This window comes from Cnephaeus nilssonii (assembly GCF_951640355.1).
Source record: "Cnephaeus nilssonii genome assembly, chromosome: 7".
NCBI classification, from domain to species: Eukaryota; Metazoa; Chordata; class Mammalia; order Chiroptera; family Vespertilionidae; genus Cnephaeus; species Cnephaeus nilssonii.
In genome coordinates, this window is record NC_137078.1 from 86,289,353 (window position 1) to 86,305,926 (window position 16,574).

The following is a 16,574-nucleotide window of genomic DNA, read 5'->3' on the forward strand; positions in this document are numbered from 1 at the left end:
CCCCGCCCCCGATGGCCGGAGTCCCCGCCCCGGCCCCGCCCCCTCCGTGGCGCAGGGATTCCCAGCCGCGCAGAAGGCGGGCCGGCCCGGAGCGCGGCTCCTGTGGGCCCAGGACGGCGAAAATGGCCCGGAGGTGAGCGCCCAGGCTAGAACGGCGACCTCGCACATTGCATCGTTGCGAAACAAAACAGAGAGGCCCATTTTGATCCCAGATGGCGGGACTTGGTGAACTAAGAGTTCGGGCCATGTGCGGGGGAGACCAAGGACCCAGGGTCAACGAGGCGCACCGTCCTAGCGGCTCGTTTTACTCCCATTATCCGTGGGGGGACTTTCACTAACAGCAAGGGAGTTGCTTTAAACACTTTACATATTGAAAGGGTAATGCACATAATGAGATACATCGTGAGCTTTTTTAATACATATAAAACGTAAAACTTGGAAGAAATGGGCTTGTGGTAGGGTCTTCGGGCTTCTTTCCTGATCTGGCTGCCCCATCCCCGTTCACTCTGCGAACGCCGGGAAAATGAAAAAGTCCAGCCCTCAGGGGGTGACCCGGCCCCAATTCACCCAGAGGAAGGCAAACCCAGCGATCCAGCAGGCGGCACCCCAGGTCACCATGCGAGCCACGCGCTCAGGCCGAGCTGCGCTGCCAGCAGGAGCGGGAGCCCCAGCCCGGGCCCGGGCGCAGCGGCGGGGGCGCGCAGGCAGGTGGCGTACGAGTCGGAGGCCACTTCGCGCAGCGCGCACACGTGCTCGGCGCGGCAGATGTGGTCGCAGGCCCGCGTGTCGTGGCTGACCGAGTTGTAGACATAGTAGCGCTGCAGCGTGCCCTGGTCGCTGGCGATGCGGCCCAGCACGGCGTGCATGGAGCGGGCGCCTGCGTCGAGCACCGCGTAGGCCTTGGTCAGCTGGTACTCGAGCTCCCAGCGCGCCGTTCCCTGCACGTTCGCCTGGCTCAGGTTCATGAAGTAAGTCATCATGTCCTGGAGAGGGGGCAGGAGGCCGGCTGTGAACAACTGTCTGCTTCCACCCCCAATCCTGCACCTGGCCTTTGCCCCCACCCTCCATAATGACTATTAGTTAATGAGCATTTACTACTTACCAGGGTGTGTGTGAGTGTGTGTGTGTGTGACATCCGCTGATTGAATCTGATGAAGTAACTGTACTTATCACCCCCATTTCACAGATGAAGAAACTGAGTCCTAAAGCGGTTAATTTTTTTGCCCGGGGTCCTACAGATGTTCAGTGGCCAAGGCTGGAGTGGAACCAGTGGTTTACCCTATGGCCTGTGCATTTTCTGTCCCAGCAAGCTCCCGGGTTCACAGAAGATGCTCAGTAAATATCTATACTAATAAAAGGGTAACATGCTAATTAGACCAGGAGACCTTCCGGGATGGTGGGGCTGAGGCAGAGGTGGTTAGGGGCAATCAGGTCAGGAGGAGAGGGCAGATGGGGGCAAGCAGGCCAGCAGGGGGGGACAGTTGGGGGCAATCAGGCCACCAGGCAGGTGAGCGGTTAGGAGCCAGTGGTCCTGAATTGCAAGAGGGATGTCCAACTGTTGGTTTAGGCCCAATCCCTATGGGGGATCCAAGATTGGAGAGGGTGCAGGCCCGGCTGAGGAACAACCCCCTCATGCATGAATTTCGTGCACTGGGACACTAGTTTATAGACTAAATGATAAAAAGCAACTTAAAAGAAGTAGGACGGAGTGCCTGGCTGAGATAGGTTATAGAATTGTGGTTGGTTGGAGGCTTGGGATCCCCCCAAGACCCCTAGGACTCAGGTGCATCTTCGGGACTAGAATCTGGAAGGGTTTATCTGTCCAACACTTTCCACTTAAATCTGTGGATCTGCTTCAGGTCACTAGAGGTGGGGTAAGAGGAGCTGCCGTGTCTGGGTGGTATTTCCTGCCTCCCATTTACAGATGAAGCAAGGGAGGCCCAAGCAGGTCAAAAAGCTGCTGAGTGGCGGAGCCAGGATTCAAACCCACGTGTGTCCGGCTCCCTCCCTGAGAAGGATGAGGCATGTTGGTGCCCAGGCTAGAACGGCGACCTCTCACAGTGCATCGTTGAGAAACAAACGGCCCCATCGCTGGTGGGCCGGGTACAGGGAGGAGGGAGGCCCAGCCTATGATTCCTCTTGCTGAAAAAAGCCCTCTGAGTGCCCATGTGGACAAGGGATCATACTCTTCAAAACCCTCAGACCGCTTCTCCATCTTCGTTTACTCCAGGATCAAGGACCTAGGTTATCGTGTCCAGTCCGTGTTTTAAACGACATTTCTCAACTCCCCGATCAAATCTCAATACCCACCTCTTCCTGGGACTCCAGCTGCCTCCTCCCTCAGCACTCTCACGTGCATGCCACTTAGACATCCTGCAGTTCACAGGTCAAAACCAGTTTTCTGGTCTTCCCTCCGAGACCTGCTCCTCCTGCTGTGGTCCCATTTCAGTCACTAGCAACTTCCTCCTTCCAGGTTTTCAGACCAAAGCCTTGGAGTCCTCCTTGACTCCTCTTTTCTCACACCCCTCGTCCAGTCCACCAGCAGATCCTGTCTGCTCTGCCGTCACAATACATCCGGGATCCGGCACGTCTCACCACCCACTGCTACCGCCCTGGCCCACGGCACCATCACCTCTCGTGGTTGGTGCAGTCTCCTCCTGTCCCATCCTCCTGGTTCTGCCCTTGACCCCGACAGCCTGTTCTCTGCACAGCAGACATGGTGGTTTTGTAAGCCAGCATATTTAATTCTTCTGCCCCAAACCTTCCAGATCCAGAGTCCTGCTCATGGCCTGTGTGATCTGACCTTGTCCCCCCCACCCCACCCACTCGCTCCTGTGGCCACACTGGCCTCCTTGCTCTTCTAACCCACCAGGCACACTCCCCCCCCCCCCCAGGGCCTCTGACTTGCTCTTCCTCCACCAGATGCTCACATGGCTCAGTCCCTCAGTTTACTCAGGACTGAACTGTGATCCTATCAGGGACACTTTCCTGCCACACCTATCTAACGGCACAAACACTCTGTAACCATCGTCACCACCTGCCTCTTCACTGTTTTCTCTTCTCCTTAGCACGTGTCTCATGCCGGACTTGACTTGACTTGGTTGTTTACTCCTGTGGGAATGTCAGCCCCGGGAGAGCAGTGACTTTGTTGTGTTCACCGGCCTGGCACGGCAGCTAATTAATAGTTTATGGAATCAATGAAGGAATAATGTTTCTTTGTCACTTGAAATAATCACAAGCACATCCCAGGAGGTGACGGGCTGCTTGATGAGTTGGGAACCTGCGTTAGCTGCTGTGTCATCGGTGTAGAGAACACAGACCTGTGGGCAGTGGGCCTGGGGGCACACTTGAATACCAGGCTGAGGAGATGCGTCTTATCTTGGGGACACTGGGGAGCCATTGAAGGTTATCGAGCAGGAGAGAGATGAGTGCTTTAGAACAGCGGTCGCCAACCGGTGGTCCGCGGACCACTGGTGGTCCATGAGGTCCGAAAGGTTGGCGACCGCGGCTTTAGAGAGATTAATCTCTTCTGTAGTCTGTAGCAGATGAGCTACCGCAGGGCAGTGCTAGAGGCAGAGAAATCAGGTAGGAGGCCCGCGGCAATGATCCGGGGCGAAGGGAGATTTGGGGAAGAAGAAATGGCCTGATTTGGCGGCAGGATTTGGAGATAGCACCAGGGGTCTGATCCTGAGTTCTAGCCGAGGGGAAGTCACTTGACCTTCCTGAGATTCAGTGGTCATTAGAGTGTGGATTAGCTGGGAAAGAGTTAGGGAGTGTGGTGATGTGTTTAGGCCCCTCCCTCCCTCCCTCCCTCCCTCCTCCAGCCCCAGCAGACCCAGGGCTCCTGACCCGCAGGCTCAGCGTGGCTCGGTCGTATTCGAACACCCGGATGCCTGGATTGTTGGCCCCGTTGACCACTCCGGGTAATGTGGTTTTCCATGGGGTGACTCCCGGCGTAAGGAACATGACACTGATGGGGGCACCTTTGAGGAGAGAGACCATGGGACTGAGAGAGGCTGGTGAGAGGAGGGAGGCAGGCTGGCAGTGCCCTCCAGGTTGAGTACCTGCATCATCATAGAACATCCGAAAGCTGTCCAGGTGATTGTGCCCGAAGAACTGCCCTGCGATGACTCGATGATGCTTCTGGACCACCTTCAGGTACTTCTCGTTGAATCCCTCCCGGAACCACATCTTGTTCCCTTTCTTCTCAAAGAACCCCGGGGGCACGTGGCCAATGATGTACACCTATGAGGAAGGAGTGCCAGGCGGGGCTCAGAGATGCCCTCCTAGCCCTTCATTTCCCCTCTCAATTCCTGCCCATTGCCCTAACTCCGTGGTCGGCAAACGGCGGCTCGCAAGCCGCATGTGGCTCTTTGGCCCCTTGAGTGTGGCTCTTCCACAAAATACCACGGCCTGGGCGAGTCTATTTTGAAGAAGTGGCGTTCGAAGAAGTTAAAGTTTAAAAATTTTGGCTCTCAAAAGAAATTTCAATCGTTGTACTGTTGATATTTGGCCCTGTTGACTAATGAGTTTGCCGACCACTGCCCTAACTGGTTTGTGGCATCGGCCTGCGGACTGAAGGGTCCCAGGTTCGATTCCGGTCAGGAGCATGTACCTTGGTTTCGAGCATATCCCCAGTAGGGGGTGTGCAGGAGGCAGCTGATCGATGTTTCTCTTTCATTGATGTTCTAACTCTCTATCCCTCTCCCTTCCTCTCTGTAAAAAATCAATAAAATATATATTTTTTTAAAACCTGCCCATCTCCCCAAAGACAAGCAGACAGGTTCAAGCGTACCCCGTCTGCTTCCCCTCTTCCGGGCAGACTCCAGTATTCTCTGTACCCAGTAATGTAACATGCTTCCCACCTCCGCTTTGCCCACGCTGTGCCTGCCACCCTGCGTGCCCTTTTCATTTTCACTTCTGTATCCGACTCAGACTTCCAAACCCAGTTCAAAGGACACCTCCTCCTGGATCCTTCCTGGTCCTCACAGACTGGTCTCCTCGTGGAGAGCCGGGCACTGTCACTGAGCCTGCCCTGCAGGACCGTGTGTTTGCCCCTCCAGATGCTAAGTGTTCATGTGCGATCACACCTTCCATTCCTTGAATCACTCAGCTAACAATGTCTGGGCCCTTGGCCACCACTGCAAGAAGTAGAATGGGGGTGAGGGAGAGGGCAATTAGGAGCATGAACTTTGGAGTCAAACTACAGCTTGGACACCAGCGGTGTGTCACCGCTCTGAGCTTCAGTGTTGTTTTTTTGTTTGTTTTGTTCTTAGTTTAAATTCTTTGTTGTTTAAAGTATTAAATGAGTCTCCTTTCCCTCCATTGACCTCTCCCCGGCCGCTCCCACCTCCCAGCACATGTCCTCACCCCCCTACTGTCTGTGTCCATTGGTTATGCTCATATGCATGCATACAAGTCCTTTGATTGATATTTTACCGCCTCAGCCCCTATGAGCTTCAGTTTTTTCATTGGGAATAGCACCTAACTGGTGAAGCTTTGAGAGTTAAATGAGATAATGCACAGTGAGTGCTCAGAAGCACCAGCCATGAAATCCTGCTGGGAGGTGCTGCTGTTCCGTGCAGGGACTCAAGCAAATGAGACACAGGACCAGTCCTCGGGGAGCTGCCAGCCCAGCAGACGAGCTGGACACACCTCAAGGGCAGTGGCGGGGCTGACCAGCAGACCCTGAGCGGCGGATGAACAGATTACTCTGACACACGTTTCTGTGAAAGAGAAGGCTAAGGGACTGTTTAGCTTTAGCAACTAAAATAGCCCCGATTGCCTGCCTCATTAGCTTTTTGTTGTAACAACAGCTTGAACTAAAATTAACCTCTAGATACAATCAGCAGGGTAAGTATCCTTGAGAAAGCACACGTTTCTATAAGGTCGGGTCTTTAAAGACTAAACACAGAGATTCTAGCAAAACACCTTGGGGGATAGGACTTGTTTGGAAAAGTCAAAGGTAGGGGCCGCCTTTAGCAAGGTCCCCCCAGAGGACCCCGACCTTTCGGAGAGTCCTCCTTACAGGCATTCCAACCAAGTCCCGCGCTTCACCACAGGGGAGGGATCCCCTTGAAGTCTAGCCCACAATGTGGGCTGCAGCCGTGGAGTGTGGCAGAAGTGAAAAGAGCACTGGACTTGGAGTCGGGCTTCTGGTCTTGGCCCCACCACTTACTGTGTGACTTGGGATCATCACCACCCCTGGGGAGCCTCACATCTGCCGTGGGCATTGGGGTCCCAGCCTCACGGGCTGTTCTGAGGATGGACAAAGCCCCCTCCTGGTGCCAGGCTGATAAAGACCCTCTGTCAGGGGTGGGGAACGTCTGGCCCGCGGGCCATATAAGGCCCGTGAAATCATTTGGTCTGGCTCTTCCAAGGCCTTGGGGCTGAGTTAATTAAACGTTTAACCAAATATAACAGGCTAATTTTTAAGTTGATAATTTTGTGCTGCCCGCAAATGATGTTATAAATATCCGAATGGCCCTTGGCAGAAAAAGGTTCCCCACTCCAGCCTGTGATATAGGCATCTGCAAAGAGCGGATGAATTTGTGCAGAGGTGGGAGACTCATGCAGGACGTGATTCAAGAGTGAGAGGGGAGGGGGAGGAGGTAGCAGCCCTTACCATCTCCCCAGCTCTGGACGCGTTGCTCAGCACATCTTCCAGCCACTGGAACTGCTGGGCAGGGTCAGCCATGCTGGCCGTCTGCTCATTGCTGGTATAGTACAGATTGGTGTTGAGGACCACGATTCGCCCCGTCGTCCCCGGCAACTTCTCAGAATAGAACGCACCTAGGACATCACAGCCAGGGAAATATGAAGGGGCCCTCTGCCTCTGACTAAACACACCTCTGCCCCCTTTCCTTGCCCACTTTCTCCCTCCCTTAATGCTCCCTTCCCATCTTTCCCATAAGACGGGCTTCATGGGTTAAGACTGAAGGCTCTGGAGCCAGGTTACCTCGGTTCAAATCCTGCCTCTATCACTTACTAGCTGTGCAACTTGGGGAAGTTACTTAACTTCTCTGTCTCAGCTTCCTCATCTGTATCATGGTGATAACAATGAGGTGTGTTTGCCCCTCCAGATGCATCATCAACCCTTCTCTACTCGGCTCTTTGCCCTGGGAGCTGGTCTATGTGAACTAAGCCAATGGGCTTCTGAGCCACAGGCTTCTGGTTGGTCTGGCCAATGGGGAGCCCCGGCAGGTGTGGACTGAGGAAAAGGAAGAGGAACCGGGGTTACCTTGGGCAGGCTGTCTTTGGGTCAGTTGTCCTCCACCAGGTGATCTTGTCCCCCAGGGAGCATTGGCAATGTCTACAGACATTTTTTGGCATTGCAACTGGGGGTGTTACTGGCACCTAGGGGGTAGAGGCCAGAGATGCCACTAAACATCCTGTAGTTCACAGCACAGCTCCCACTACAAAGGCCTCCTGCCCCAAATGTCAAGAGGGACAAGGCTGAGAAACGCTGCTTGAACTGAATTGAAGGTCACTGCTCTTTCCTAGTGTATTTGCAAGGAGTCTAGTAACGCACGGAGGCCAGTGCTTGGCACACAGTAAACTCTCAATATTCACTGCTCATTAGTGCCGTGGGGTTAAGAGCACGGGCACTGGAGTCAGCCCTGGATTCTGCTATCACGTCCGCCTCCCTAAGGGGGTGACCTTGGCCAAGTGATTTGGTATCTTTAAACCTCAGTCTCCTTATCTATAAAAGGGATGAAATCAGTACCAATCTCGTGGGGGTGTGGTAAAGATGAATTAGATTAGACCTTGGCGTACGATGAGTGCGTATAGTAGCAAATGGTATTAGTACCTTCTTTGAAGCGAGCAATGGATTCATTATTGAGCCAGGGTCTCCATAGTTCTGCTATCTGATTGTAGATATTGTTGCTCCCCGCTGGGAGCTGGCTTTTGGGGTGAAAGTCATGGTTTCCCAAAGCAGCGTATACTTTAGTATCTGGGAAGGAAAGGAAAAATATAAAAATATATATGGGGAAGCACTTGGAGTCAATCATTTTCAGTTGAGCATTGACCATCAGAGCTAATGGAGAAGAGCAATGAGGATAAAACCCACAGATGAGGAAAATCTAGAGATAAACTGAAAATTTCATTTAATAAAAGCTTGCTGAACTTTGCTGAGACCTGGGAAGGAGAAGCAGTGAGTTCTCTGATCCTGGACCCTAACCCCATTCCCAGGAGAAAGTTTTCTGGTCAGAGAGGAAGCATCAACTGAGAAGGAGAAAGCTAGCCCGGCCAGTGTGGCTCAATGGTTGAGCATTGAACTCTGGACCAGGAGTTCAGAGTTCAACTCCCGGTCAGGGCACATGCCCGAGTTGCAGGCTCGATCCCCAGTGTGAGGCGTGCAGCTAGCAGCCAATTGATGATTCTCTCTCATCATTGATGTTTTTATCCCTCCCTCTCCCTTCCTCTCTGAAATCAATAAAAATAAATATTTTCCTAAAAAGGACACCTATTATTTTGTGTTCCTTGTTCTTGTCAATTCCAGGGCCATCTTACTGTTAGGGAAAAGGTCTGGTTCACTCCGGGAGGCCTTAGGAGTTTCACTCATGAGCACCTAGTTTGTACCGACACGTAGACCTGGTACCAGGCACCCAGTCCCAGTCCCAGAGGCCTTGCATTGCAGTAGGTTGACAGGTATTGAGTAACGAGGGGTGTGTGGCTCTTACAAAAAAGGAAGAGCCACTTGCTGTGGAAGTGTGTAACAGGAGTGGTGGAGTCAGGGGGGCCTCCTAGAGGAAGTGGCCTGTGAATGAGCCCAGGAGGGGAGGGGAGGCTGTCAGCCTCATTCCAGCTTTCATTTTACCACAGTGTCTAGCAGGTAGTAGTTGCTCAATAAATATTTGATGACAAACAAAAACTCCTCTGAGTTCAGGGCAGGGCATTTCCCTTCTATGAGCTTGGCTCACCGCAGGGAGTGATCTTGAACTGATGAGGGAGGCTGGGGAAATTCTCAGTTGGGGAAATGTCTCTAACAAACCCTTTGTCCTGTGTAGCCTGCAAGGTCTTGAGGGCTCTGCAAAAAGGAGGAAGTTGTAGAATTCTCACCAGGAATTGTTCACAAAGCAGGAAGCCATCATCGTAACTGTCTGGAAAAACCTCACCTCTCTGAAGTAAATGCTGGCAGTCATTAAAGATCCATTTAAGAAAAACACGAATTCCTGGAATCTCAAGGGCAGGAGAGAAGGGAGAGGATCCCTCCCTCTTTTTGCTGCTTCTATGTGCCAGACTTTTGGAAGCTCCTTACAAGCTCCATGAGGTCATGACCTGATGTCTTGTTCCACCACCAAGTCCCCTACCCCTAAACTTGTGTCTTCCATAGTAGATGCTCAATAAATACTTGTTGATTGACTACATGAGTGAATGGATTGGCTTATTTAAGCCTCACAGCAATCCTCTGGGCAGGTACCAGTATTTATTTTCCCAGGGAGAAATGTGCCTTGATGAGATTACCCAGCTAGTGCGTGGCAGGGCCTGGAAGGGGATGGGTCGGCTTGCCTTGTGCATCTCCGTGCACCACTCTCCATAAAATGATGCATCTTACAATAGATGGCATCTTGGATGTTAGGGAAATCAGCAAATGTGCAAGTGTATTATAAACTGGAAAACCTTCTAGCCCAGCCAGCGTGGCTCAGTAGTTGAGCATCGACCTATGAACCAGGAGGTCACGGTTCAATTCCTGGTTAGAGCACATGCCCAGGTAGCGAGCTGGATCCCCAGGGTGGGGCGTGCAGGAGGCAGCCAATCAATGATTCCCTCCTCATTTCCATGGATAAGTTCTGTGTGTGTCCGCAGGCCAATCAGCTCTCATGTTCCTCGCAGGGTTGCTGGAAGTGCCTGGCACAGAACTTCCCCACAGCCATTACTGTCAATGGATGAAGGCTGCTCCTGTCCCTGGCTTGACACCTTGCTGCTCCTGTCCCATGGCGCCCCGTGGGGCTCAGGAAGTGCTGTGGAGGACTGACGGCAGGCCCTCACCTGGGAAGACCTCTCTGATGAGCTTGGTCAGGCGTTCCACAATTTCCAGCACAGCTGCTTCTCCCAGCCTCTCGTTGGGCACGTGAGGGGTGTCATCGCTGCAAAACACCGCACGCCAGTGAGTGTGGGCAGCTCAGGATGGGGAATGAGAAAAGGGGTGCGGGGGGGAGGGCTCTGCTGTGAGAAAAGAGGCCATGGAACGGAGAGGTATGGCCAGGCTGAAGTTGGGAATCACACGGGGCAGAGTTCAAACCCGGGCTCCGCCATTGACCTGCTGCGGGTCCTCAGCTGGTTGTTTAAACTCTCTGAGCCCCCATCAGCTCATCCGTACGATAGGAATAGTAATGGCGCCGACCTTCTCCCCTCCCTGCATTTGGATCTTTAGGGCTTGCCGTCCCTAAACCCCAGTGGGAGTGGCTGCATTATTCATCCCCCAACTTAAAACGGGGGAGTTTTCCACACGCCCAGGCATGCCATGACCTTGTCCCCAGCCACGTGAGAGCTGCATGCTGCTGAGGCCGGGAGACAGAGGGCGAGGGCACAGGCTGGGATCAGCCACGTCCAGGGTCCCTGTGAGCTTCATGTGAGGACTAAGGGGGACAGGGCAGGGAGGTGGCAGGCGGCAGGAACCCAGTGGCGGGTAGCTGTGCTGTCGGCTCTCACCCTGTCCAGAAGATGAAGTCTGGCTCCGGCTCAATCTCCTTCATGGCGTAGACGGAGGAGTTGATGAGGACCCAGGGGGAATCACAGAGGTAGTCCCCCCAGGGGCCCGAGTTGTGCACCGGCTGGGAGCCAGCTGATGGGCATACCTTGAGGGGGTCTGTGGACACCTTGTAGTCAGGGTCAAGGTGCAGGTCCGAGATGTGCCAGAACCTCCCTGCAGGGGAAAGGAGACCCTCCTCAATGCCAGGCCCTCCTGAGCCCGCATGGGGAGGCAGGGTGGGGGAACCAGGAGCTGGAGGAGGGAGTTGTGCAGGTGAAAGGGTCCGGAGAAAATGGACCATGGACCCTGGCCGGCGTGGCTCAGTTGGTTGAGTGTCAGCCCATGTACCATAAGGGTCGCTGATTTGATTCCTGGTCAGGGCACATACCCAGGTTGCAGGTCTGATCCCCGGTGGGAGCATGTATGGGAGACAACTGATCAATGTTTCTCTCTCACATCCGTGTTTCTCTCTTTCTAAAATAAATATTACAAAAAGAAAGAAAGAGCCTGGCCGGCGTGGCTCAGTGGCTGAGCGTAGACCCAAGAACCAGGAGGCCGTGGTTCGCTCCTACTCATGGCACATGCCTGGGTTGCGGGCTTGATCTGCAGTGTGGGGTGTGCAGGAGGCAGCCGATCAATGATTCTCTCTCATCATTGATATTTCTATCTCCCTCTCCCTTTCTTTCTGAAATCAATTAAAATATATATTTTTGAAAGAAAGAAAGGAGAGAGAGAGAGAGAGAGAGAGAGAGAGAGAGAGAGAGAGAGGAAGGAAGGAAGGAAGGAAGGAAGGAAGGAAGGAAGGAAGGAAGGAAGGAAGGAAGGAAGGAAAGGAGGGAGGGAGACTGGGCCACAGGATTTTAGAAAGAAAGAAAGAAAGAAAGAAAGAAAGAAAGAAAGAAAGAAAGAAAGAAAGAAAGAAAGAAAAGAAGAAAGAAAAAAAGAAAGAAAGAAAGAAAGAAAGAAAGAGAAAGAAAGAAGAAAGAAAGAAAGAAAGAAAGAAGAGAGAAAGAGAGAGAGAGAAACTGGGCCACAGGATTTGCCCAGGGAGGCACTGAGTGGAGCAGAGCACAGGCTTATCTGACCCTGACCTGTGACCTTTGACAAGGCCCTCTCCATCTCCCCACCTCAGCATCCCCAGCATCAACATGAGGAATTGGGCTGAGGCATGACCCTCAAGAAACCTTTGGGAGTTCTAAGAAAAGTGTTTGTCTTAAAGCAAAGGTGGGGAGGGTCAGGGTTAAGCAAGCATACTAGTTGTGACCTTGGGCAAGTTTCTTCACCTCTCTGAGCCCATATTTACTAGTAGAGCCAGATTTTATCATGCTCCAGGGAAATACAAAAATCTGACCTGGCCCTGGCTGGTGTTGCTCAATGGTTAGAGCTGTGGCCTGAGCACCAAAGAATCTCAGGTTTGATTCCCAGTCAAGAGCACATACCTGGGTGGCAGGTTCGATCCCTGGCCCCAGGCCCCATTCGGGGGGTGTGGGAGGCAACCAATTGATCTCTCTCTCCACCCCCCCTTCACTCCCTCCCTTCCACTCTCTAAAAAAAAAATCTGATCTAGGAGAAGGCTTACCGAATGTGTAAGATCTTGCTAATTAATACCATCAAAAACCTGGGGGGTAGATGTGGACATAATGTTGGGCCAGAAAAGAAGGAATGTGAGTTCAGATTGGGCTGGATTCCTCCTGTGGGTGTACTCGGTGGGTCTAGATGCAGGGTGGTGGGTCTAGATGCAGGGTGGCCGGCCGGTCAGGCCTCTGGGAGTGGTCTCGTTTGCTGACGTGCTTGATTGAAACCTGGTCGAAGCTCCAAACCAAGGGAGGCTGAAATGCCAAAAATCTCTTGGTGTAAGAGAGAGAAGGGAATTCAAAGAAACAGGCTACACTGAGTGGATTTATTTTCTGTACCCAGTACCAAGCCTGATATAAATAGTTTCAATGATGTTTATTGAAGAGGGTTGAACAGGTTTGGCTGCTGCCCTGAATCCTGTTTCTGGCTAAAAACCAGGGTGAGGCCTGGGATTTCCTCACCCTTCACCATTGCTGTCACTTCCGCCTCCATTTCCTGTGTCACTCAGAGCCAACAGTCAACACCTGCCCAACCCTCAGGAAACTGGGCCTAGGCATCCGGCTTCTGTTGGAGAGCAAGGCCCCACCCAAGCCACAGGACAGGCTGGAAGGTGAAGTCTGGCCCCTGATCACCACTTCTTGACTTTTCCTCCCTGGTGAGTCCTAGCTTTTACCCACCTTTCTGGATCTAAATCTGGTCTCAGGAAAGAAGCAGAAACTTGTTCACACTAAGGTGTAAATGACTGACCAAACAAATCCTGATCCCTCCCCTGGGCAAGAAATCATTTTAAAAGCAACATTAGCCCTGGCGGGCTTGGCTCTGGTTAGAGCATCGGCCCACAGACTGAAGGGTTGCAGGTTCAATTCCGGTCAAGGGCATGTATCTCAGTTGTAGGCTCGATCCCCGGCCGGAATCGGGATGCGGGAGGCAACCAGTCTATGTGCCTCTTTCGCATGAATGTTTCTTTCTCTCTCTCTCTCCCTCTCTCGCTCTCTTCCCCCCCCCCCCCCCACTCTCTAAAAATCAATTTCAAAAAAAATATCCTCAGGTGAGGATTAACAACAACAAGAAAAAAGACAGCATATATCAAGCACCTAGCACAAGCATGGCCCAGCCTGGCCCATCATAACTGCTCAATAAACAAATGTTAGCTCTTCTTGGACATTGTCCTTAGAGCTTGGTTGGTTTGCCCAGGCTCTCAGCTGCTCCTGAGTAGGGTCTGAGGAAGTGGATGACCAGAGGACTGACCAGGACTGAGCTAGCTCCACAGGGACAAGCGAGGAGCGGAACCCTGCGCCAGTCCTTCCCGTTGGCCTCGATTTCTGCAGCTGCAGAAAAGGTGCTGGATCATCGCTAAGGTTTCATGCAAAGGACTCCAGAGAAGGGCAGTTGAGAATCCGGAGGAAAACTACAGGTCCCGCCCTCCCACCGACTCCCCTCTAACTGCATGGGAATCTAGCCCTCTCACAGGCATCTCAGACTGGGCGTGTGCCCAGTCAAACTGCCATCTCCTCCTCCCTCATATCAGGGAATGACAACTCTGTCCTTCCCGCTGGAGCCCCCTGGAGTCCTCTCTCACACCCACTGTCGGTCACATCTGTCAGCAAGTCTTGTCCAGAAACAGACCATCTCCCACCACCTCCGATCCTACACCCCAGGCTGAGCCGCCCGCCCCTCTCACTCGATGATGGCAATAGCCTCCCCCGGGTTCGGCTGCTTCTCCGTTCCCCTTTGCCCAGGACTGCAGGAGTGTCCCCCGGCGCCACACTTTAAGTGGCAAAATTAGGAAAGTCCCGGGCAGACAGACACGAGGTGGTTCCCCTGCCTTCCCGTCATTACAGCCTCCCCTCAGCAGAACAGCCCGAGGCTCCTTTTAAAGGTTTGCATGTCGGATCACATCGCAGCTCTGCCTAAAACCCTCCAGTGGTGTTCCGCTTCACTCTGACTCCCTAAATTGTCTGCAAGTTTATACATGAGCTGGTGCCAACCCTCCCCCCACCCACCTCATCTCTACCACCCTCCGTGGTCCACGCTGCTCCGGCCGCCCTGGCTTCCTTGCTCATCCTCACGCACATCACCTGCATGTTCAGCTCAGGGCCTGGGCACTGTCCATCCTCTTACTGGAATGTTCTTCTCCCGATGTCCACATGGCTCTTTCTCTCACTCATTTGAGCCTCAGGTCTCTGCTCAAATGCCACTTTATTAGACAGCTCTGCTCTGGCCACCCCACAAGTACCCCCTTTATTAGACAGCTCTGCTCTGGCCACCCCACAAGTACCCCCTTTATTAGACAGCTCTGCTCTGGCCACCCCACAAGTACCCCCTTTATTAGACAGCTCTGCTCTGGCCACCCCACAAGTACCCCCTTTATTAGACAGCTCTGCTCTGGCCACCCCACAAGTACCCCCTTTATTCTGCTGTTATTTTCCATCACCCTTGTTATCTGCGGGAATACTATGCGTGGATATGTGTCTTTTGGGTTGTTTCTTTCCAGGTGGAGGGCTGCTTCAGGGGGACTGGGGCTTTGCTTGTTTTCCTTTCTTTCCCGGTTCCTGGAATAGCTCATGGGACATGACAGGCCCTCAACCAACATTTGTTCAGTGAGTTCACGATCTCCTGCCACCTTCTTCCTCTACCAGCAGGCTGGGTCTTAGGTCTCCACCTTACCTCTTAGCAAGACCAGTGTCCCTCCCCTGGCCAGCTGTCGCCTCCACTCAAACAGCACCCCCACCGCCTACTAACTCTCTCAGGGCCTCCCGCCCAGCTCCCTGCCTTGCTATTTTTAGCAGCACCTCCAGCTTTCTGTGAGCGGCTTGTAGCAACTCTGATCCTGATGAGACAGGCCAGTAAGCCAGGACACGTGAAATAGGGAAACAGACAGATAGTTAAACAGCAGTACACTGCTGTCTCGAAAATCTACATGCCAAGCAGTTTGCAGCCATCTAGTAAATCCGATCTTCCCTAAACCAAGGACACTTAAGAAGAAATGATTGGCCCTGACCGGTTTGGCTCAGTGGATAGAGCGTCAGCCTGCGGACTGAAGGGTCCCAGGTTCGATTCCAGTCAAGGGCATGTACCTTGGTTGCAGGCACCTCCCCAGTGGGGGCTGTGCAGGAGGCAGCTGATCGATGTTTCTAACTCTCTATCCCTCTCCCTTCCTCTCTGTAAAAAAATCAATAAAATATATATATATATAAAAAAGAAGAAGAAGAAATGATTGGCACTTTCCTCCCCATCCAAAGGGCAAATAGCTTAAATCACCCTCCTCAGGGAGACGTGACAGAAATCCAGTCAGTGCCACTTGCCAACCATACCTCAGGGCAGATAAAGAGAATAAACTTCATTCCGGTACATCAGCATAAGACCGCCCCCAAATGCCCAGCCTTTAAAACCCCTCTAAACGAAGGTCCTGCACCAGCTTTCCCTCCCAGGAGCACCCCTGAGCCTCTCCCCTCCCCCCTCCACAGGCATGCATCTCCTAACCGGGAAGGGACCCCGTGAGGCTTGCCGCCAGGGCAGCCGTTCGTCCCAGACAAACCTCCCGAACCTGTGCCCAAGGCCCCTTTTCTCTGACTTCTTCGTGGGCCAAAGCAGACCAGCCGAGGCTCGTTTCCCCAGCCCTTCCTTGTTTCCCTGTCCCCAGCTTTAATAAACATCCTCTAAAGCTCACCTAGACTCGGGTTGTGAAATTTTTCCTGCAGGAAGTCAGAAACCCACACACTACTGCTGGCCCAAGGCAGACCCCCTCAGGGCCAGGTCCGCTTTCCGGGAAACACTCAGAGGCATTTGCAGAGCCTACCTGGTCCAGCCCTGGCGACTCCCCAGTGGGCCAGGAACACCAGCAGCTTCAGCAGGCTCATCCTTGGGGCTTGCGTCGCAGGGAACGTGGGATTTTCCAGGAGCTGTTGTCCGAGCCACAGGCTTCCTAAATAGGTAATGGTGGCGCTCGCCAGAGCAGAGCTTCCTGTCCTGCTACCTGGCGTTTCCAGTCATCGAAACCTCCCCTGGCTTTTCCTCCTTTGCCCAGCAGGGTGTGAACTGGGTTCATCCGAGGTGCTATGCCAGCCAGACCTTTGGACTCTGAAATAGAAAGCAGCACCCGTCCCACTGCCACAGGCTAGTAAGAAGCTAGGAACATTCCAGGACAAGCGGAATAGGGAAACTCAGACAGAGAGTTAAACAGCAGTTTGCAGCCACCTATTCAGTCCTTTCTTCCCTAATCCAAGGACACGTAAGAGGTAAAGGTTTGCACTTCTCCCCAACCAGACGGTAAATAGCTTAAAGCACCCTCCTCTGGGAGACA

General features: G+C 53.0%; 1 protein-coding gene across 1 annotated transcript; it reads right to left on the reverse strand.

The window, feature by feature from the left end:
- Positions 1-408: 408 nt before the first annotated feature.
- SMPDL3B (sphingomyelin phosphodiesterase acid like 3B) lies at positions 409-16,306 on the reverse strand. Its single transcript, XM_079778032.1, has 8 exons — positions 16,071-16,306; positions 10,657-10,870; positions 9,994-10,091; positions 7,811-7,954; positions 6,626-6,792; positions 4,065-4,245; positions 3,850-3,983; positions 409-983 (listed from the first exon to the last, which is right to left on the reverse strand). The coding sequence occupies exons 1-8, from the start codon at positions 16,129-16,131 to the stop codon at positions 612-614; spliced, it is 1,371 nt and encodes a 456-aa protein (XP_079634158.1). The 5' UTR covers positions 16,132-16,306; the 3' UTR covers positions 409-611.
- Between the last annotated feature and the right edge of the window lie 268 nt (positions 16,307-16,574).

Excerpts from the sequence above, each read along its gene's own strand:
- SMPDL3B (XM_079778032.1), bottom strand. The coding sequence starts at position 16,131 with ATGAGCCTGCTGAAGCTGCTGGTGTTCCTGGCCCACTGGGGAGTCGCC. Across the intron at positions 6,793-7,810 it reads CATTGCTCGCTTCAAAGAAG|GTGCGTTCTATTCTGAGAAG; the intron begins GTACTAATACCA and ends GTGATGTCCTAG. Across the intron at positions 3,984-4,064 it reads GATGTTCTATGATGATGCAG|GTGCCCCCATCAGTGTCATG; the intron begins GTACTCAACCTG and ends CTCTCCTCAAAG.